This window comes from Musa acuminata, chromosome BXJ1-3 (assembly GCF_036884655.1).
Source record: "Musa acuminata AAA Group cultivar baxijiao chromosome BXJ1-3, Cavendish_Baxijiao_AAA, whole genome shotgun sequence".
Classification (NCBI taxonomy): Eukaryota; Viridiplantae; Streptophyta; class Magnoliopsida; order Zingiberales; family Musaceae; genus Musa; species Musa acuminata.
The window spans coordinates 130076-153625 of NC_088329.1; the positions used below are offsets into that span (position 1 = coordinate 130076).

At 40.9% G+C, this 23550-nt stretch overlaps 2 protein-coding genes across 5 annotated transcripts; both read right to left on the bottom strand.

The window, feature by feature from the left end:
- Positions 1-5642: 5642 nt before the first annotated feature.
- On the bottom strand, positions 5643-12117 carry LOC135614211 (choline transporter protein 1-like). 2 transcript variants are annotated; one of them, XM_065111333.1, is made up of 10 exons: positions 11816-12117; positions 10898-11256; positions 10272-10417; positions 9610-9793; positions 9285-9358; positions 9099-9212; positions 8529-8885; positions 7634-7891; positions 6885-7112; positions 5643-5979 (listed from the first exon to the last, which is right to left on the bottom strand). In XM_065111333.1, exons 1-10 carry the CDS (start codon positions 12022-12024, stop codon positions 5788-5790), a joined length of 2121 nt encoding a protein of 706 aa, XP_064967405.1. In that variant the 5' UTR covers positions 12025-12117; the 3' UTR covers positions 5643-5787. The 2 variants fall into 2 exon arrangements, with proteins under 2 accessions (XP_064967405.1, XP_064967400.1); XM_065111328.1 differs by having other exon boundaries at positions 7634-7894.
- Positions 12118-13603: 1486 nt separating this feature from the next.
- On the bottom strand, positions 13604-18118 carry LOC135614220 (uncharacterized). 3 transcript variants are annotated; one of them, XM_065111348.1, is made up of 8 exons: positions 17729-18118; positions 17202-17289; positions 17030-17115; positions 15946-16024; positions 15800-15850; positions 14722-14843; positions 14561-14632; positions 13604-14097 (listed from the first exon to the last, which is right to left on the bottom strand). In XM_065111348.1, the coding sequence occupies exons 1-8, from the start codon at positions 18070-18072 to the stop codon at positions 13995-13997; spliced, it is 945 nt and encodes a 314-aa protein (XP_064967420.1). In that variant the 5' UTR covers positions 18073-18118; the 3' UTR covers positions 13604-13994. The 3 variants fall into 3 exon arrangements, with proteins under 3 accessions (XP_064967420.1, XP_064967415.1, XP_064967428.1); XM_065111343.1 differs by having other exon boundaries at positions 15800-15859; XM_065111356.1 differs by lacking the exon at positions 15800-15850.
- Between the last annotated feature and the right edge of the window lie 5432 nt (positions 18119-23550).

Consider the following 23550-nt stretch of genomic DNA (forward strand, 5'->3'; position numbering starts at 1 on the left):
ACTTGTGCAGAGCTCCTCTGCTGGATAGATAAGAGAATTGGGGTACTCGGTTTCGCCCATTCTCTTAAGAATTGAGAAGGCAAAGGTTACTTGACTTCGCCCGCCTCCTCGAGGTTGTACTTCATGCATCGAGCTGGTTACTGGCCTTCGCCTGCTCTTTGCTCACACTTCTGAAGCACTTGAAGTGTTTGCACTCCTTGCGTTGAGTTAGCTACTGTGATTCACCTTCTCAATGCCATTGAACTTCTAGAATGCAGGAAGTTTTCACCCCAACTTGGAGTAATTCTCTGATAGATGAGGTCGCCTTTGGGATTGTACCGTCTTCTCCATCAACCCTGCCGCCTACTCCACTGAGTAGCAAAGGTACAGCACCACGTACTGCCTGCTTCGTTCCTTGGTCGTGCACTCTTGCATGACCCGAAGTCCTTCACTTACGGCAATCTTGATGAGAAACTGTTAGGACCCTTTTTATAAGCTTTTGAATAATGTTTATTGAGTCTGGTTAGTCTAGTTGTTTATTGAGTCGATTTGGTTCAGTTAGAGTCAAGTAGAGGTTTATTTAATATTTATTTATTATTAGAGTTCAAGTCTTGATGGACTTTGGGTGGAACTCTATAAATATGGATGTAACTACTTCTTTTCGGTAATCTATGAAAAATACTATTCTATCTTTGGACAAACCCTAGGAGGTCGATCCCCTCGAAGCGATCAAGGAGGGTCGATCCCCTCGAAGAGATCAAGGAGGGCCGATCCCCTCGAAGCGATCAAGGAGGCCGATCCCCTCGAAGCGATCATTATCATCCCTAAGGTCTTATCATTTGGTATCAGAGTCTACGATAAGACTTTAGGGTCTTACCAATTGGTATCAGAGCCTACGATAGGACTTTAGGGTCTTATCAATTGGTATCAGAGCGGCGATCCTCGGCGTTCTCGCTGTAGTTCGTCGTAAAAAAAAAAAAAGTGAGTGCGAAGCCAACAGCCACGCACGCTGTTCCTTCTCAACCAAGAAGGAACATTTGCTTCCCGGCGCCGACCACCCCTGCCTTCCCTTCTCCTCCACCGCCGGCGCTGCTTCCTGGTCGGCGACCACCGCCGCCGCTGCTCCCCGGTCAGCGCCCACCGCTGCCACTGTGCCCCGGCCAGCAACCTTCTCACCTCGCCTCCTCGCTGCCCGCATCTCGCTCGAGCGAGAAGGGCCGCCGCCGCCGATTCCCAGCCAGCGGACCACCCATCGCCGCTTATACCGTCGGCGACGCTGCCCTAGCCGCACCGCCATCGCTGGCTTCCCTTGGTTGCAGCTTCGGCCGTGCGATCTGTCGGCGTCGCTGTTTCTGTGGTGCGATAGAAACAGAGCAACCGCCGGTCCCTCTGCTGCCGCAGGCGTCGGTCGCCTCTCCAGCCGCCGACTCCTCCTTCTCCACCGCTGCTGCTGCTTCTCGGCCGCACGATCACCGCCGCACCGCCGTTGCCAGCATCGCCAGCGGCTCCGGCTGTGGTGCGATAGAAACAGAGCACCCTGTTTCCCATCTCCAGCATCGCAACTTCCCGGCCAGCGACGACGCTCGCTACCTTTTTCTCCACCGCCGCCGCTGCTTCTCGATCGCTCTATCACCGCCGCACGCCTCCCAGCCGCAACCGTCGCCGTGCTCCCCCCTTGGGTCGCAGCCGCAGCCACCGGTTGCCGCAGCCCTCGTTGCAACGGTTGCAGAAACAGAGCTTCCTCTGTTGCTGCAGCCCCCTTCGATCCCGGCCGCGACCCTCACTACCTCCTTCTCCACCGCCAACGCTGCACTCCGGCCAGCGACCACCGCTGCTGCCAGTCACCGCAGCCTTCTCCTCAACTGCTCGTGATCCTTCCGGCCAACTCCTCCGGTGGTGCGACAAAAACAGAGTACGCAGCAACAAAAATAGTAGCACCCTCGGCTACCGCAGCCACCGATTGTAACCACCGTCGTCGCTCCCGGCCAACGACCAACCCCTTGTTCTGCAGCAGCAGCCCTCCAACAGCGAACGCAGCAACCGCAGCAAGTACGCTGCCTTGCCTCAACCCCGTTGCTCGGCGATCGCCCTTGGGTTGCAGCAACTGCAACCACATCAACGCAGTCGCCTTCCAACCCCGGCGCTCTCACCCCACGCAGTGATAGAAACAGGGCAGCTACTCTTCCTCCAACATAGTGACCGCAGCACTGCCCTTGGCGTCCACCTCCTCGGTAACTTCGCATCTACAGTGTTGATGCCCTTGTCCGACACCAAAAACAGGAGTTGAGATGACAAATTTGCAGTCTTACGCAATGGCCACCGATAACTCAATGAAAGCACAAATGGAAGCATTGGAAATTAGAATTGAGAACCGGTTACAAGAAGTACTTAATGATTTCAAAAAGGACTTACTGGGGAGCCTTAGTAAATTTCAACAAGGTGGGAGCTCAAGTACTATGTTGCACAGATCTGAAAATACAGGAAAAGGGCCCCAAGATTATGACACAAATTACTCACACATGAAGATGGAATTTCCGAGATGGAAAGATGGAGATCCGACCAATTGGATCTCTAAGGCAGAAAAGTTTTTTCATCTTTACAGAACCCCAGAAGAATCCAAGGTAGAAGTGGCCTCAATCCAACTCGAGAGAGATGCACTCCAGTGGTACGATTGGTATGAAACTTTCCACGGAGTTCCTTCGTGGGAGTAGTTCAAAAGAGGGCTTCTTGTTCGTTTTGGCCCATCTGAATATGAGAATGTTGATTGCCAGCTCGCCAAAATTCGTCAGACTTCTACAGTGTTAGAATATCATAGTAGGTTTGAAAGATTATCAAATCAAGCTAGAGATTGGTCAGACCGACAACTTCTGGATACATTTATTGAAGAGCTTATTCCAGAGATCCGGTGTGAAGTTAAGGCTCGTCAACCCCGTACTATGATAGCTGCGATCTCATTTACAAATCTACATGAGAAAAAAATTAGCAAGGAAAGATCAGTAAGGGGTTTGTACTATGATGAAAAATGGAGTATGGAGCACCAATGTAAACAAGGGCAACATATGATGATTGAGCCAATTAGAGAGGAACCGAAAGCAGAAGAGTTGGACTCCGATTATGAAGGTATGGAAACTGATGAAGATATTGAAGCCATCACACATACAGTGCATGCATTGGCTGGCTATGCTAACCCACAAACTATAAAAATCGGAGGAACTTTGAAGCATCAACCTGTCACTATTTTGATTGATACAGATAGCACTAATAATTTTATGGACAGGAAAGTTGTAGCCCAATTAGCCCACCACATTGAAGGCTGTGATATATTCGAAGCTGATGGACGGATCTTAACTTATGATAGCAAAGGCCAGGAATTTCTTACAACGATTACTACACTGAAAGATCGACCTATTGCTTACATTGTCAAAAAGTGGAGATCATACTTACTTGATCAACGGGTTGTGATGCGTTGCAGATAGTCTATGGCTAGTGCTGAAAGAGAAGCTCCCCGAGATTGATGCTGCTCAGCCTTGAGGACAAGACTGATTTGAAGAGGGAGGAACTGTTAGGACCCTTTTTATAAGCTTTTGAATAATGTTTATTGAGTCTGGTTAGTCTAGTTGTTTATTGAGTCGATTTGGTTCAGTTAGAGTCAAGTAGAGGTTTATTTAATATTTATTTATTATTAGAGTTCAAGTCCTGATGGACTTTGGGTGGAACTCTATAAATATGGATGTAACTGCTTCTTTTCGGTAATCTATGAAAAATACTATTCTGTCTTTGGACAAACCCTAGGAGGCTGATCCCCTCGAAGTGATCAAGGAGGGCCGATCCCCTCGAAGAGATCAAGGAGGGCCGATCCCCTCGAAGCGATCAAGGAGGGTCGATCCCCTCGAAGAGATCAAGGAGGGTCGATCCCCTCGAAGCGATCAAGGAGGCCGATCCCCTCGAAGCGATCATTATCATCCCCATTTTTCCCCTTTCTTCCACGATAAGACTTTAGGGTCTTACCAATTGGTATCAGAGCCTACGATAGGACTTTAGGGTCTTATCAGAAACTTGTTGACACCGGTCTTACGAAGTTCTTCGGCCTCTGCCCTTCAGCCTTGTCTCGGTACTTGAAGATTGCCTCTGCATTCTCCACCTCCTCGGCCCCTTTCACGACCAAGCGCTCTCCCTCCATGAGAGCAAGGGATCAATGGCTTTCACGGAAGTCCCGCCTCTGCGGTACCATGGCGCTGCCATGCCCATGGCCCTACTATCCGTCTCCTCGCATCTGTATCCCTTTTCTTCACGATCAGTAGATATGTCTCTGTGGCACTCCTCTGAGTCCACCTCCATTCTGACTGATGCTTGATTTTGGGTAGCTAAGTCCCGCTGGACTCGTCGTCGCTTCCTCACCCCTTTCGACCTCCTGCTTCAACACCTCTGTGTTCTCCAAGCAGTCTGTTTGGTCGATGGAAAGACAAACTACAACTCCCATGCATGGTTTCTGCCATCACATTGTAGGGTTTGCACCGATTCTGTTCTCCTTAGCTTCCTTGGTAGCAACGTTCACTTACTCGGTCTTATCCTCTGACTTGCCGGGCTCCCTTAAGCGAATATGAGCTCTGGAGCAGTCCAACTCTCCAGCTGCTTCGATCATACCTCTGCATGATCAAGTCCCTCCCATGGGACTCACTGGTACTTGCATTCGAACTTTTCCCTTAGTGGAACACAGCCCTCATATGCTGATGACTAAAGTTTTCATCCGATGCAAAATTCGATGCACGCACGGAAGACCCGCCTCTGCGGTACCATGGCCTTCACTCCTTGAATCCATAGCCCTTCTTGCCGTCGTGTTGTTCACCGAAGTGGAGCTTCCAATAGCTCCCGATCATACCTCCATATGATCCAGTCCCTCCCGGGACTGTGTTGTGTGTATCGCATTGCCACGAACTGTTCCACCACGATCTGCTGCACCATGTCGCCTCCTGGTGACATCTCCATTGCATTCTGATCCTTTAGGAATAAACTCGAAATGTGAACCCTCCATGTGTGGCCTCTGCCAATACATCGCAGGGTCTCCTCCACCTTCGATTTTGTTCGCTCCTTTGGCAATCGATCTTCATCCACCCACTCTTGGGTCACACCTAGATGAAGCACCGCTCTAGGACAGTCCGTCGCCTAGTAGCTCCCGAAGTCCACTGACTTCACTGTAGTTTGTGCACCATTGTCTGGATCCTGAGCCTCTGCCCCTACCAGCACAATCTCCGCTACGCACTGCTTCCTTCATGGCAACTAGAATGGTAACACTGTGGCATATTCTTCAAGAGTACCCGCCTCTGCGTCCTCTTACCCCGTGCTAAGGCCTTCTGAACCCAACATTTGGATTCTACCATATATATATATATATATATATATATATATATATATATATATATATATATATATATATATATATATATATATATATATATATATATATATATATATATATATATATATATATATATATATATATATATATATATATATATATATATAATAGAGTTAATAACAGAATATTATATGGTCGCTCAAGAGGGTGCTTACAGTCCTTTATAGCCATCATGACCGGTCCCAAGAGAACCATAGCCATCATGACTGGTCCCAAGAGGTTCTCGTGCCCGTGGTACAAAAAGGGCTTCGAAACCATATCTGTTGGATAGTTGGCTTAAACAGGAAATGGCAAGTCACACTGGAATAATACAAATGAAATGCCACAATAATTAATAAAACATATTAGAAGAATCGGAAAAGGGCAGGTAAACTCGGCGATGATACGCAAGCCTAAGAGCCTTGTGTCAGTCTCTGCATCTCTCCTTGCCCATCTAGTGTTGCCATGAGCAGCGGAGGTGCATATTGTGCAGTTCCTTGATGCTCTTCAGCATCTTGGCAGAAGGAGAGTATGATTGTATCAATTGACATCTCGACCACTGCAAAGAAGAGCGTTGCAACTACGTAGCCAAGCCCCCAACTTACCTACATGAAGATGCAAGCATGTTACTCTGGGCTTCAAGTTACATCTCCAAGAACAAAGGATAATTATAATCCAGCAGGAAATGCTTCTGTCTGGAGACAAGCCTTACAAGAATGAAGAACTCGAGATTTCAAGAAACAGACCCCATGACCATGCCAAGAACATTTGACCAGCAAGTTGTTTACTCTAATTGTACTCATGCCACTATGCAGACACTTCACTTTGACTAAACTGATAGTTAAATTAGAAGTGAATTTAATTTCCTAAACTAAGACATTTAAGTTTATTTTCCTTATTCGCTCCTATCCCAAGTACATCTTTGTTGCATAAATGTTAACTAATCTTGTAAAGGGATCAAGAAACTTTTTTTGTCACTATAATTCTTATGTATTAGGAATATTGGACGATCGACATATTGCACAAAATGCATGAAGCAAAATGCTTCGTAAATCCAATAGCTGGCTTTGCATCCTTTGTCAGTAATTAAGAAATGAGAAAGACTTTCGGAAATCTCATCAAATGAATTAGAGTGATTTAAGACAGTTTGACACACATATTATGCCGCTACCACTGCATGATCGCAACAAGTTACACAGGGAGCTGTTCATTAAAATTCAGATAAGTCTATTTCCTAGACAAACTTGAGAAATCATGAACTATTTCCGAGACAAACTTGAGGAATCATGAAGCAATCCTCTGATGCCATACACCAAATAAAATACTCCAAGACTATCCTAGACCTGATGTCTTGCTGATTTTCTATTGTGCATTGGTCAAGTTTGTCTCTACGGAAATTCAAATTCAATCGAGTATGGTTTGTGCAATGATATGCAACTCTCAACAAAATAACTCACAGGAACCAGGCAATCGAAAGAAATTGGAAGTAACATTTTAAAAGAAAACTTACCAGAACAGGGAACAAAGGGGATGAAATCTTGTTATGGGCAGACTTGTATTTGTGGGTGTCCAGCATGAGGAATGCAAATAATGCACAAAAGAGGCTGACACATAATTTTCCAAGGTAAAGAATCACATCTCCAATGACATTGACCTTTCCTATGCGCAATATATTGTTCACAATCAACCCAGTAGCAATAGCAGATGCTCTGTTAAATCCTTTTCCTGTGATAGCAATCTGTGTGATAAAAATGACCAATATAAGTTTGCCATAAAACAAAATATTTTAAATATAGAACACGCTAGGACTTGCAAATGAACAATGTCGCACTAATTCTAGTTAGTGATGATCATAAATTTGTGGTTGATGTTAGTTGCTTTAACTCCTATATACACTCAAATGAAGATGTAATAATGAAATAAAGAAATCTCCCTCATCTGTCCTTTTTGGTATAGAAAATATGAAAATTCAGTTATGGAGGGGATTGCAAATGACATTTAAAATGTTGCCAAAGTCGAAAGTAAGGCTCTTTCAAGCCTTCGTCAAAGTTCTGAGATTCTTTGCAACACCAAGGACACAAGAAATTCGAACATAAGAAAATTGATTGACATATCAGTTTTATGAAGTACTTCGCAAATTGAAAATCAACTTAATTAAGGAACAAGAGAGCAAGCTTTATCTGCTCTTTAGAGGCAGAAATATTAAATGTTGCATGTCCTGCATGGACGTGAAGTACAAGCTTCTATCCAAAATCTTACCATAATATATGCATTACGATTCACAGACTTGATGGTCCAATCAATGCATCCTAAGCAGCACTGAGAAGAAGTGGACATCAACTTTTCAATGCAGGTTACTGGAGCAGGATCCCCATGTCTTATCCTGCGGCGTAAAGCCTCAAGTATGAATCGCACCCATTCAACAATTGATACAATAAGGGAACCAAGTGCCACAGATCCTAGATTGTATCGCAAGAGCCGTTTCATTGAAGAAAATACAGGAAGAAATGGAATCTCCTGCTGCATTCAAATTAAGAGAGTCATCTACCAAAAATGGAATAACAAGAGAAAATGGATAATCAATATCATAAGGTTCATGCTGAGCTCAATAAATATTTGAACTTTTCCATGTTGCACAGTATGATGTTCTTTAAATAAGGTAGATAAAGACATTGCATCATCTGAATTCTGAACACCATAAAAACAAAAAATATAGCAAGATATTTGTGGCTTCTTTAAATTATTGTTATGCTGAAGGATATTTAATTTGGGTCCTGGACTCGTACCAGTCTGGGCCAACACACATAAAAAGCAAAAACATGTAAGACATCTGTGTTTCTTGAAATAGAAATATATTGTTACACTCAAGGATTTTAATTTCTGGACTGGTATCCACCCAACAAAAAAGGATTTACTAAGAACCCCAAGAGCCAGATAACAATAATTTAAGATGCAAGAGAACTTCAAGGATTTCTATCAAGTTATGACCAGACCACTTTTGCACTAATATAATTTCTGAAGTTATTAAAGATTTAACTACACTTCCAGATTTCAAATTTCCGAACTCGGTGAGCTTAAGTGCATGCAGAATTGTTCCTGCATAGATATAAACAGATCCTGAGTCTCAAACAGCTAAAATTGCAGCTTTACTTACCGAAATCTCACCACGAGCCCAGTAGTAAGAGGCAACCGATCCAGCAATTACAGTTGATGAGCATGCAATGATAAACTGTGTTGCCCAGTAACATCCAAATAGGTGAAAAAGGATAGATATTCCAATATGAGGAGTGTAATGGATACTATAGCCACAACAATTATCACAATTGACCCTGTTAGACTTCAGGTCAAATGAACAGCAATTAACATTGCAATCATTTTTGAGGATCTGGCCAGAGCTGAAAAGATGAAGGGCAGCAGAAAACCAGAAAACATAGAATATTGCAAGGATAACATATGGCAGTATTGGGAAAATTATAAGAGCCTGAACTTCACCTATGACTTTAGCTGCAACCTGAATAAGCACAGAGAAGTTAGCTTTTACTTTTACATGATGAAGCATACTATTCTTAAAATGCATAAAGAAGATACCAATTGCAAAATCCTGATCATGATGTTTCTGAAATACTACGTGAGTTTGAAGATGCTCAACAAAGCAAACTGGATTTTGCCAGCTCATGTAAGAAATTGTAGTTGCAGATTCAGCTGCTTTCAAAATCATAATTACCTTTAAAACAGATGTTGCTATAAGTAGTCGGCGGACAATCGCTATTGAAGAAAGGAAGGAAATAATCATGACTATTGTCATAAGAACAGCTACAACATGAAGGTGATTTATTTCCTGCATTGACGCTTGAAGTAAGCCAAAACAAAGAGACAATTACCAAATGCTTGTCTTATGATAGGGACAAACCCGGCCACTTATGTGAACGTAGGGGTCGCTTTCACCAATAACAACTGATAAGGCATCACTACCAATCCACCCAGCTGAAAAACATCAAATAACACTTCTGTTCAATGCTTATAGTTAAGAAGAAAGTTTTCATTAGAAAATAAGATGAAAATGTATAATCATAGCCTCGATCATGAGATGTATTTACATTTGGAAAATGAATAAATTGGCCATTTTTCATTGTTGACATCAAACAATTTTGTACTAGAAACATTTGGTCAACAGGACATGCAGCATAATAACTGCTCAACTACAAAAGAGCATTTGTGGGAAATGTACATCTGACCTTTTCTGTAATAAAGCATTGCCACAGATATTACAAGGGCATTGAAGAGAATCACTGTTATCCAAGTCATTCCAGCAACAAAATGGCGTATCATCAATAGCCAGATAATGGACAAAAAGAGGGGTAGAATTCCTCCGCAGACAACTAAGACAGGCCCAGCTTTCCAAATATCTGCCATGTATCTCTGCATAGCAGAAAATTTCATGAGCAATGGTTTCAATCAGATGATGAGGTACTCTTGGGGAAAGAGAATGATAATGCATATATGACAAGTAAGGTTGTGCTTATATGATAAGTGTCATTTTGGGTCCACGTTCAACATGAATATAATGAAGTATGAGATAATCCATATCCACTTCAAAAAAAAAAAAAACGAAGGGTTTATTTCGAAAAACTCTAAGCTTCTTTTTTTAACACCAAATAGAAATCAAACTCATCCCCCAATGCTGGCTGCATTCCAGGATTTTATCCCAACTGGTAAAAGTGGAGTTTCCTGAACATGTGAAAAGAATAGGGTGATCTAGATCAGCATTTAGATGAAAAGGTCATTCTAATCTAAATTGTCACTTTTAGCAAGAAAGCTCAGAGCAGAACCACAGAACTAAAACTTGAAGGGTATATGTTCAAGGCAGAAACTACCAGTCTCTGACAAAATCACCAACCTTTAATACAGCTGATGGAGAGTTGATGGCTCTATGAATAGTTTTATCTATCATGATGTTTTCGTCAATGTCAACACCGCCCATCTGCTGCCACTGCTTCAAAGAAACATTTGATGCACGCGCAATAAACTGACAGCTCCAGTAAACTAAAGTCACAAAAGAACGTAACTTGGTTAACTGTTCTTTTAATAAAGATAATAGTATGATGAGATTTTGAAAATGAACACTTGACAATGATGATACATGCAACGCCATCCGAAGCATGCAACTTAAGCACGAAAAGATGGCCCTTGCCATAATGTGTTTATCACGAAACTAAGAATCCAAATCACCGAATGACAAGAACTAGAAAAACCATTTAAATACTCTGAAAGGCATCCTAGAAAATACCACATCTATATGGATCATCCATGCTGTTGTTGGTCCTGACATATGCCATTGCATAGACATCGGTACCATGCAGACAACCATTCGTTGAGAAGCATGTATTGTACAAAGCTCAAGGAACAAAAGCCAAACACAAGGAGCAAGTAACAGAATTTTTTGGTTCCTTGTAATGATAGCAAATCGATGTTCTTTCATGGAGCAAGTGCAAAATCACTTATAGAAAGATTTATAATACTTACCATTCACACTTGGAAATATGACAGGGTAGCATGGGCCTTGGAGCTGCAGAGAACTATTCATCGTCTCTGTTGTTAGGTACTCATAGTAGTCATAGTCCCTGTCAATCCAATCATCCACGGAGAGGCGGATGTCTCCCTCTGGGTAATCACAGACCCAGTTGATACCATCTTCCGAAGGAATAGGACATTCCATCAAGCATATGCTCTTTGCATCAGCTAGATCGAACTGGCTATTCTTAAGACCACTCTGGTAGACCTGGTTAGGATTTAGCCAATATCTGACCTCCAGTTCACGCAAGTCAGGGTCTGCATGCCTGTTCCCGCAGATGTTTCCTTTGTAGTCCAGCCCGTACATAAGCCTGCATCAGATAGTTTTCTTCGGTCGATCAAGGGATTACCAGAAAAAGCAAACTTGAAGAATAATTACCATCAAAATAGATGTATGACTTCGTAAAGATGGAAAATATGCGAATATAAGCCCAAAATTCCACTTCCAGAAGAGACGAATGCAGTAAAAGTTTTTCAGCATCTTAATATATGCTTCAAGAAGAAGACACCCGAATGAACTACAAGAATCCAAACACCCGACAAGAATGAAGCAGGATATCTCGCTATTTGGTGATTCTATCGTCCGTAACAAGCTGCTCGAACCAGACATCAAAACCTTCTCGACATGTTTCTTCAACCTTCTTCACATCAGCTTCACAAACAAACCCGATGATCTGAGGCAATGCAGCTAAGAAATCGCAACAAACTCGTAAAGAAAGAAACGATTTCACCACAAAGCATAACATTTTGGGTGAGATGGGGAAAAGGGAGAGACAAAGAAACTTTTGACCCAAGAAAAAGATCATCTTTTTCCTTCAACGAGAGAAAGAGTCAGATGCGCGATTTAGAGGTGAAAGAGAGAAGAATTACCGAAGTGGGTTTCCTTGGTTGAACCCAAAGCTGGAATTAACGATCATGGCCACCCAGAAGGCGATGAAGATGATGAGGAACACCAAATCCCTGCACTTCCTGTTGTGCCTTATGATGCCACCGTCACCACCGATCCGCCCGTCCTCATTGCCGCCCGAAGCGGCCGCCGCCGGGTACCGCCCTATGATCGCTCCCAGCGGTCCGCCCATCTCCTCCCTAAGCGAAGCGTTAGACCGGGAGAGAGCGAGAGGAGCTCAAGAGCGCACTCCCTTGGGAAAGGAGAAAGTAGACGCATCGGTCCTCTATCCCTTCGGACCAGCTTTATTATACGAAATAATTGTGGTTTAAATTTCAATAATTTTGTTATTGGATTAGGAACGGTTAGTTAAGAGTATGATGAGGGTGCAGCGAAGGGAAAATGTGGGAATGGGCTTTTTAGAAAGAGCGGCTTCGGGTTGTTGCAAAATATGAGTCAACGACTTTCACCGCGATTAGATAAACAGATCCTTGGTGGAGTTGCCACGGGGGATACCGTTTCTCTGCTGTTTCCCCACCGAAGGGTTCCCTCGCACCGCGAAGCGTCCTGGTCCGCTGAATGGGACGGCTGGCGGATGAATTTTATATATATATATATATATATATATATATATATATATATTTTTTTTTTTTTTTTTTTTTTTTTGAGAAAAGAATAGCTTTAACCCGTAACTATCATCAGAAGTTGTATGTTGCCAATTCAAGTCATGTCATCCGGCGATTCTTCAACCTATTTTGACCTCGCTAGTCAACTGTAAAATATCTCAAAATCGTTAGCAAAATCAATAGATCTCACTGCCCGAATTCCTGAACCGTCTGCTGCCAATCGTTCTTCTTCCATCAACTATGTACCCCCATTCCTGCACAGTTGGAATTTGGAAGGAATGAGTCACCACATTGTGAGATTATCGTTAGCCGTTAGTTATAGACTGCATTCATTCCTCATATTTTTCTTTGTTATCGGTTCGAGGTATTGGTTGTGATTATAGCACTCGTTACGGTTCAGCTAAATGTACCATAAACAATAGGCAAGCATGCTTTTTTGAGGCACTTTGCTTGATCTTACCTCATCCAGTCAAGATCCTCTGTTTCTACTCCCGAGTCTCAAGAAATTTCAGCTCTATCCCAATACAATTTCTAACTATATACAAATATATTGTAAAAGCATGAGAATGCCTTGGTTGGGGAGTGGAAAATCTTAAAGTATATAGTTGACTTATAACTATTAGTCGAATGAGTCATAACTATTGGTTTGAATTAGTGCTGAACGAGGTGAACTAGTGTTTGTGAAAACTTTGGATAAATTTTAGAATTTGAATTGACAAAAGAAGTTATTATACGATCATCCCACTATTCATTTACCTTTGAGATCATTGATTTTTATTATATATATTATTCCAATTAATATATATATATATATATATATACTCAATCACTCACATCATTATCTGTATGTGTATCAATATATCATTTCTTTATGCATCGCGATCATCCGTATTGTCCTCAGGGATCCCATTATTGAAGATTCCTAGGTCCCAATGATAATATTAATTATAATTATTAACAGAAATAATATACATAAAATTCGTAAGAACAAATATATTACTTTCAAACCTTTAAAAGGATAGACACATAAAACCATGCATTATCTATTATGTAAAATAGTATGTAAAATTATTAGGCATCACAGTAATTAATGCATTATCTATATGAACCGTTTTGTTGCCTGTGCAATAAGATGCATCTTCACAATGGATGGTTAAGAGAGACCTTCTTCCAAATTAAAACTAGAGGCGGTGCTTTCAAACGTTCAATACAGTGCCAAATTTGTGTACAGTAAATTGTTTGCACTATCGTAGCAAAATGCAACACAATCTGTACTGCAGCTTCCATGTAAAAGCAAGTCTTACAGCCCTACCTCTCCCTGATCCAATTAAGCTCGACTCTGCTATTCCTTGAGCATGCTTCACAAGAAAGAACATATTGTTAAAATAGTTGCTCTTTATTCTCATCTGATTTCCGTATGGTCTTCCCACTAGGCAGCTTCAAAAGAATTGGCTAGCCTGAGAAATTGAGATTCTGATATAAAGTCACATCGTGAAACTCTTTCATCTGTACTTCAGCTTCTTTGTGTTGTTTCATCTCAAATTTTGAAGTGCTTGTATCCGTACTCTGCGCTCATCATGCCCTCTTCCCAGTCGCCCATACGTCGCCCACCGAATACCACTTGTTGGATACCCAAGTATCTGCCCACGAGACAGAACCAAGATGAACAACTGATGAGCATGAATGGAACATAAAACTTAACCGAAATTGCTAAGTGCAGATCAGGAGTTAAATTATACTATCGTCATATCTTGTGATCAATTTAGTTTCACTGTCTTTTATGATCTAATGTTAACTCAATCTCGTACAACCATAAGAGTGGGGGTAGATACACAATTTTTTGTAATTTTTTTCGCTGCTTATGCCACTGTTCTGAAACTTTGGTTTTGTCAGAAGATTAGGAACTGATTAATCAACAAGGAAATCTTGGGTGTCTCCATTTCCAAATGAGAAAAGCTGTTAATCAAACCGGCAGGTAAATATTAAGATGTAAAAGGATTTTCCTAGGCTTACAATCAAATAATTGATGAGAATAACTGTAACTTTAAGCATTAAACTGAAATAGCACAGTAAGTAGAAACATCTTTTTAAAGAGAGCCTTACTCTGAGCTCAATACAGTAAGGCAATTAAGCAATACATCCACAGCAAAGAAATCAGAAGTTCCAAGATCAACCCTGCAATGAAAATAACAAGGTAACTGAAAGCAGGCTACAAACGGAAGATATCCTTTGATAGTGGCAATACTTTGCAGGAAATTCCTTACCAAACCCTGCCCCAGTTGTCCTGAAATTCAACATCACCAATATCATGGAAGGATGAAGACATTGATTGCACAGCTTTATCAGAGTCGTACAAAGGATTGTAGTCCATGGATGAGTTGGCCAACTGAAGTAGACAAATTAGAGAGAGTTACAGCCAAACAAGAAAACAACACAAAAAATGTAAAGGAAGATTGCAATATTCTCATTATTGTCTTCTGGCTCCTGTGTCTCTAGGAAAGCTGCATTGGACAACCAACATGCTGCAGACTTCAAACATTCCCATGTGAATTATTTGCCCTATTTAGATTACTCCTATGTGAAAATGGAGCTTCTCATGGTAGTCATTTCTGGTTTCTTACAAGCCTAATGCATCTTGAATAACATTCCATAATTTTATTTAAACAGTGCTGATTACCAAGTATAGTGGCAGCATATTCAAATCAAAGAAGAAGATATGAGTAGCATACAAGATTTTGTATTTTATTTGGCTAAATAATTCTTGGCATAATTGTCAACAACAATTCTCTACCCAAAAATACTCTGTTTTGCATCAAATCTTATTTACTCTATTTTAGAGGAAAATTGCTTGTCCCTAGTATTTTCAAACTTGTGCCAGACCCAATTCTAAATTCTGAACTATTTCCCCTTAATTATAAACTACGACAAACATGTCACCATGTTACCAAGGTACCTGGGACATACTAACACTCAAGTCCATAATGGTAAAAGCAGTTACAGATTTGCTTATAGACACTTTTCATTGTCTGAGATGCATAATACTACCGGAGATATCTGGTTTCCCATGATTAGCTTGATAAATGCACTGGTCCTTCCTCAGCTTTGCTCTTCCTATGTCTTAAATAATGGTGGCACAAGGTAAGCTCCAGTTGCTTCAACTTGAAAGATAATACTTATGTTCCATCTATATATGGTCCATCAGAAATCCTATATCTGATTTCATTCCAGTAGGATAGACAAACTGATCAAAATAATTTGTCCGAGAACTTCTCAAAAATTACAAATTACATAACCTAAGAACTTATGGAAACTGCATCATGTCACATGTTCGATTTGAGCTACCTGTAAATTTGAAGAGTCAAAAGCTCCCAAACGCCCCATAACATACCATGACTGAATAACCTGAATCAGAAATAAATGAATGCATAGCACCATCTCACAGGTAAAGGATGAAGAAAAATGCTAAACTGCTAGAACAATCAACTTACACTACCAAGAAGGTCAACATCACGATCTGATGGAGCACCATAAAGTTCAAACCATATGAATGAGTCTAAAGGATTAAAACTGCATAGAATAGAAAGAGAAGCACTCAGTAGAGCCAAACAGAAAGATGTCTATTAAAGACAAAAAGAAATCAAGTAAAGAGCTCTAGTAATAGAGACAAAAAGTAATCAAGTAGAGAGCTCACTCAAAATATACAGACAGAAATCAAGAATCAGTAGATCACTAATATACTTGTGCACAATAAAAATGGTGTCACCATCAGCTATCATCTACTTTAGTTTTGTGTTGCCATTGTGTTTATATCTTGTTATCTTTAGTGGTCTCTGATTGCTATCTAATTTCAACAATATGGTCATATAAAATTTCTCTTGGGTTAGATTGTTAACGATGTGGCCTTATCCTACCTTACTGTACTGTGACACTAGCTCAATATGGGCAATAGGAAGGTCAAGCACTACCAAAATGATAAGTAATACAATGATAGCACATTTGAAAAGGGGGAATGATTACCTTTCTTTTTACTACCTATTCTTTTTTTTTACATGATATATAAAAATGAAAATGGTGATTGTTTCCTTTCCAATGTAATCATGATTGCACATACATATTCTTAAAAGAGCAGAAGTCCTGCACAATATCTAGAATATACAATACATGCCTATTGTGCCTGATACACAGGAGTGAAGACAATAGTGCTTATACTTCCATTAGCTATTTAAGTTTTGCAATTATAAAAACAGTGAAAATAATGTCTAGTTATTAGTTAGTAATTATAGATTATAAGCCCTCATATCCATATATAACCATTTACATTTTCTTTCTACTTTGTTATACAATAAGTACACAGATGTTTGTTTTATTAAGCAAGACAGAGAAGTTATCCACAATTCTTATTTCTTAATAATAGTTAGTCCAAACACCAAAGAAATTCACATGGAAACCATCATCAAACGCATGCCACTCATTTTCTACTGAAGTTCTACCAACTATTTATCTGGTCAACAAAATAATCATAGAATGACAGAAAAGAAACAGAAGAGAAAATAATAGATTCATGTTTCTCACTCTCTAAAGCTAACTTTGAAAGCAAGAACAGATCCTGTCTTCGACTTGCGAAAGTCTCTACCTTTTGTCCGAACTCTTTCCTCAACCTGTCAAGTACAGAGATAAGGTCTGTCAGGTACAGCCAGCATTGTTCTCCTTCATAAGCATGCAATGTAGATATTGTATGGCATACCCTCTTTCTCATCAACTCTGGGTTCCCAATGCTATCCCCAAGAACTGCACGAAGTTCAGCATCATCTTTGCATGCATTCTCTAATATTCTTAACACAGAGGAAAACACAGTGACAAGGTAGTATTGATGCACCATCTTGAAAATAATTAATCGCTAATTTAAATATTTCAGGTGTGGAAAACTATCATGTAAAGAATTTATTTTCTTTTTTTTTTCTTAATAGCAGTAAAGAAAGAAGAATTAATATGATTGCATTGGCAAAGCATGTCAACTATGCAGAAGACACCAGAAATAAAATTACAATTACAGGTAAGCAGAAGAAGAAAGTACCGTAGGTGAACGTCCAATAAACAGTCAAACAGACATTATGTCAAACAAACTTTGCGCATCAAATGTTTCAATTTTAGCCAGCTATCAGACAAAACCATTCATGCTTATAGCAAAAAAAGGTATAATTCCTTCTCCATTTCGTTAAAGGAAAAGAAGTTAAAATAATTAAACGTCAAGAGAAGGAAAAAGTTACAGACTTGGCCCAGGAGGGGTAGTTGAGGATGCGGTCGTACTCCCTCTTGCGCTTCTCCTCCCTCACTTTAAGCAGCCGCCTCCCTCGTGCTGACGTCCCCGACCCCTTCGCCGCTCCGGGAGAACGCCCATCCCCTTCTCCTTCCTTTTCTTCATCATCATCTTCTCCTCTCGAAACGGCAGCACGGGTCGCAATACATGCCCTGCTGCTGCCGCGGTTTTGGGCGCAGTGGGAGAGCACATGCCGGCTGTTACATGATCGGAGACAATTCCTTGAAAGAGCATAAGGAAGAGGAGGCGACCGAGAGAAAGCTGGGAATGGAGAAGGGAGAAAACCGCCAGCCAGCATTGTTTCGTTCTCCCGATCCTGCGTGCCCGATGAACAACACGAGAAAGAGGCGAAAGGGAACTCCGGTATATGTAAACCCGCTTGAAACTGAGAGATCCGGAGACCGAATTCAATCCGACCCGGAAGATGGACCCGAAATCCGAATTAACATTTTTGAAACGAACGCATAAATTCTGTATCCATTCCGTGCAAAACGGATTCCGACGATTGAATCCGACCCGGAAGAATGTGCATCCGATGCTTTATCGGATTTCTCAATTTCCTTCACTCCGCACTCGTCTCCCCCCACCTCGCGGCCTTATTCCGATCCCGATGGTTTCTTCCTCTGCTTCCCCTCTTCTCCACTCCCTCCCCTCTCCAAACCGTGAATCGATCCAAAGGACTCCATCCTCCCTATCCGCCGCAGCCACGGTCGCGCATACCGACCGCAAGCCCGGCCTTCCCTCCGATGACAATGGCCCGCATCGCGACAACCCCGCTTCGGCTTCATCTCCAAAGCCATCAGGGAAGATGCTGATCGTGGCTGACGAACGGCGCTATGTGAGGTACCTGGAAGGCATCACGGCCCCGTTTCGTGGCAAGAACCAACTCCATGCTGCAGTGGTGGAGCTGTGCTGTCACGAGGTGGCCGAGATCATCCACGGTGCACAATCGTTATGCTGGGGATGAGGAGGGCAAGGGCAGGATCTACAATTTTATCGCAAAGACGGTGATTTGCCAAGGCAAAAGGTGGAACATTTCATGGACACGGGTGGAACTGGGTCGCGACAACATGGATATACCCCAGTGTGATTCTGAGGGGAGACGACTCCGTGAGTTTTACTCGGTGACGCTGAAGAAAGATCTTCAGCAAGCGGACACCAGAACAAAGGAATGCGTACCGGGGGGCTTGTCGAGGTCCGGCCTGATGCAGACGCATCCCTACATGGAGGTAAGCTGTTCGCTAAAAGGTACCAAATAATGGATGATCATGTCTAGCTGATATTAATTGTGACCTTCTTTACCTCAAAGGAAGTAATGAGATAAGTTCTCTACTTGTTCTGCAACTCCAGACTATTTAGATTCTTTCGAATGATTGAAGTTACTAGTCTCACTTTGAACTCCTAAGTAATTAGGTGATACCTTAAATCTCTACATGCATGCATGTGATACACTTATAGTATGGTTCTATCTGCAACGATAAATGCAAGGAATCTAAAATCACGTTTGAAGATTGGTATAAAGGTTTGGTTTTGGGTGGTTGTTGCCGTGGAATTGGCAATACAAGTGAAAAAACTACTAACCTGTGCATAACACCGAACCTGTCAGCGTCATATTTGCTTGACAAGCTTGTTAACTACTTGATGAACTATGGATACAAGTGATGCTTTATGGATTATTAGACTAGTGACCCTTTCTTTTGGATTAAAAGAAGAATTCTACAAGTCCTAAGCGTTGGATAGTTAAGAAATAATATAAACAAAAAAATCGTATAACTGAGATGAGAATGCTGTGGTAGATTGATTAGTGGGTTACTGAGGATAGATAAAAATAAAAAATATTTACATTCGTAATAGCTTTAATAGAGAATCAATTGAGAAAGAATAGAATGGTATCGACATGTGTTAAAGAAACCTATCAATGTTTTTTTTTTTTTTGTTGCAAAGGGTAAGTGGCGAAGACGAGATCTGAGTCGAGGACCTTGCGATGTACTGCCAAAGTATTTACCAACTAAACTAGCTGATATCTTCATATATATATATATATATATATCGGATGAGGTTTCGAACCCTCAATCATATGATTTATCAAAAATATATAAGAGACCTATCAATGTTGGAGTTAAAATATATAAAACAATTACAATTAGTGAAACGAAAAGAGATAGCAGAAGACCTAAAAAAATCCTATTAAAAATCGTAAATAAAGATTTAAATATTACTATTTGAAGTAAGAGATGATTTGTTACGAATCTCAAGTGCGACAAAAGATCTCAAATAGTTCTATTGTTATTGTTTTAGTAACTTGTTGCAGTAACTCTTTGCAGGAGCAGTAAAGATGTGAGATCCTCAAGTTGCTTACCGATGATGATTTAACTAATCGCATGCTAGTGTCGAGACATGCAGTTTCTCTTGTATCACATCTTGTTCAATTGGTAAGAAGGATGAGCTTCTTAATGGAGGTACCTATTGGCTTCTAAAGGGAGCAGAGAATACCATAGAGCAAATCATTCTACAAAAGTAGTAGGTGACTTATTTTAATCCAACCGTGATGTATTTGAGCTTAAACCATAAGTCCCAACAGCAGTTAAGCTATTTGTAAACAGAGATATCTGCCCAAGTTTATACTATGGTTTTATCTCCTGATATAGATTTGAGCATGGGATTGTTGTCAGCTGGAGATGCTTAGTCGTGATATTTTTTATGAGCAAAACAATGTTAGTAGAGGTTTTAATTAGATTTTGCTTGTTGAGATCATGACCATATGTGTCTTTTCGTTAAGTTGATAGAGTTGTATTTTAAACTATGGTTTTCCCACATATAACTTTGGTATATTCATTAGCACATCAAACTATGGTCTATTGGAAGTCGCAGCCCAACGGACCGCTTCACAAACCAGTTTGAATAAATTTTTTCCGAATGTTGTGCTGCTGCTGAAATTATCTTTTTTATGTTTTGGCATATTAAAAAAATTGATTTTTTTTAATCAATCAATAAATTAGTTGATTATTTTTTTCTTAGAATAATGTAACTTTGTTGGATCCTTAACCTTTTACTCAGAGGAATCACCTTCAAGAGCGACACGCCCGTTCGACCCCGCCGGCCTTCTATCGCGCTTTATACTGCGCTTTCCTCCGCCCAATGGCTCGGGAAACGTTTCTCCAGTCACCGAATGCACCCTAGAGCAGCGTTTGGGTAGTCCACCGGCACAAAATTCTGACGCGTCTCAGCCTCCTCCACCAAAAGTCCCACGTGTCAGCTTTCCATCCATGCGAGTTGACACCGCTACGTGGCTCGAAGTAGCGAATCCGAGATTGACTACTCCCACTTCAACCCCGCCTCTCTTCCCAACATACCCCCCCCCCCTCGCTTTAAACTTCGTGCACATGGCATTAATGGCCGCGGGCACGAAAACGAACGGCCCGCGGCCGACGTTTCGCCTCCCACCGCGATCTCGAACTCCTCCCGCCAATCCCTCTCCTCCTTTAAACCGAGATAATGGTCTCCATCACCTACGTCTGCGCCGAGGTTCGGATCGACTCCGCCGCTAGTCTGCACGCATGCATTCTCCTATGCTTTCTGGGCATCAGGACTGTGAAGCTCAGCTGAGAATGGGCGCGAGTAGGTCCGGCCACTCGGCTGAGGAGTGCTGCAGTGGCGTTGTGCAGAACGGCGGCGGTCGAGATGCACTACCAAGACCCCCGGCAGGTTCAGCATTGAGTTCTTGGGGCAATGAGAGAAAGGTAAATGGAAATGGAGGGGCCTGTGACAAGGAGAGCGATGCTGCAGGGTTTCTGTTTCCTGGTTTCCGGTTGAATTCAGGTTAGCTTTTAAGTAGGCCGCTAATTACCCATTAGTTATATGAGTATGACTAAGCATCAAAAATGATTGCAAGTGTCCTCAGTTGGAGGTCGCCTTTTAACAAAGAGTATAAATCATATTCATAAACAATATTTTAGGGTGAGTATTAAGAATATCAATCAGATACCATAAAGATTTTGATTGCATGATCAATAATCCACAAGCTCAAGTTATTAGACCGAGACTAAGTTTTAGCATCCCTCTTAATTGCCAATTGTTAACATGTGAACCAGATTTAGAACATTTATTGCATAGATCTTTTTGATTAAACACATGCATGATTGAAACTCATGGCTTGGTGTAATACCCTCATAAGGAATTTAATTTGGTTATAAAAAAAATCTAAAAAAAATAAGCAATTAGAAAAAGAAAGCCTCAACATAGATCATGTCTCATCTATAGGTTTAATCTTTTTCGTATACGATTATATCGATCGAAATTCAAGAGATAGGGAAAGGTTTATATCTGACACATGTTTAATATGACAACACTGTCAACTGTTGGAATTTGCTCAGAGATTTTAATTTAATCATCCTTAGTTTCCACTTTTCCTTCGGACATGATGGTGTTAAGTGCCTCAATGGTCTTGCTTCTATTTCAAGTATCAACTGGTGATTACTTCTTGGGGGAAGAAGGACCATCTAATTTTTGTATGGTTGAACTGAAACATGGGTTTTTCTGAGTGTGATTCAGTCAATTCAAGTAGTATTTTTGGGCTTGGACTTGTCAGGAACCGATATATGCTTCAGTAGAACTCTGTTCTTGAATCACAACATGTTCAAGTGGGTGAGGCTTGAATAATCAATCATCACATGACTGATTGATCTTATCAAAAGTCCTCCCTCTTCTTGTATTTTGTCAAGCATTCTTGTTGTCTACTTCATACTATGCAATTAGGAATCTTTCAGTTTCCTCTTCAGCTTTTTCTTTACTAGTTTTATATTCAGCTTATTAAAACATGCAGGAGTAGATAATAACGTTATGTTCATACTTTTATTGTTTTCTATATATATCATTTTGTACACTCTCCTAAGCTACCATGGAATTCAATTCACTGCCAATTTATCTGACAGAAAATAATGCAGGGCAAGCAAGGGTGACAAATAACCAGCTCAAGTTTTGTCAAGGTTTCCCACATGATGATATTGTTCCATATGTAAACTTCACGAGCGATGTCAGAGAAAATCCTCCTAGTTCTTTTTTGCGATTGATGCGACCCATAAACACCTTGAAAAACATTGTTGATGATGGTTCTTTTGAATCGGGTATGAGCTTCTCACTCAAGTTTTATGTTTTTCTTTGTGTGAATTATCTTGACTTATGATTGGGAGTTATTTCTAAGTTGTATTGTTTTATGACTACAATTAGTATCTTAATGTTTCAGTTGTCCAAAACTGCCGATAGAATTTGTAATTTTTATTTTTCATCAGAACTTATGCTGAAATATAGACAGTCACACAGATTAGTTGGTTAAAATATATTTTAGTCTGCGACTGTATAGGTGTTGCACATTCCATGATCCACTGATGTCCTGGAAACTAACATTGACATAGTCAACCTACTTGAGACTACAAAAATCACTATAAATTTTGGCTGACGTGCATGCACTAGAACTTTAGTTACCACTAAACATGATACTCATTATATTAACATCATGTTTTCGAGGCAGCTCTTGTTTAACTTCTGAAACTTCTTTTTTCAGTACTTCAAGCAAGTTCTAGTTCTTTACAAGAAATGCTCTCAAACATTGTCTTTCCGGTGCCAAATAATGGCTCGTGCATGAATTTTGTCACAAGTGATATGTTGAATATGATGGATGAGAAAAAAGAGGTAGCCATATGGAAATTCCTGTGTATTAAAAGAACTGGAATTAATTGCCAGCTTCTAAGAAAAAGAATGTTGTGGCAGGAGTGGATAA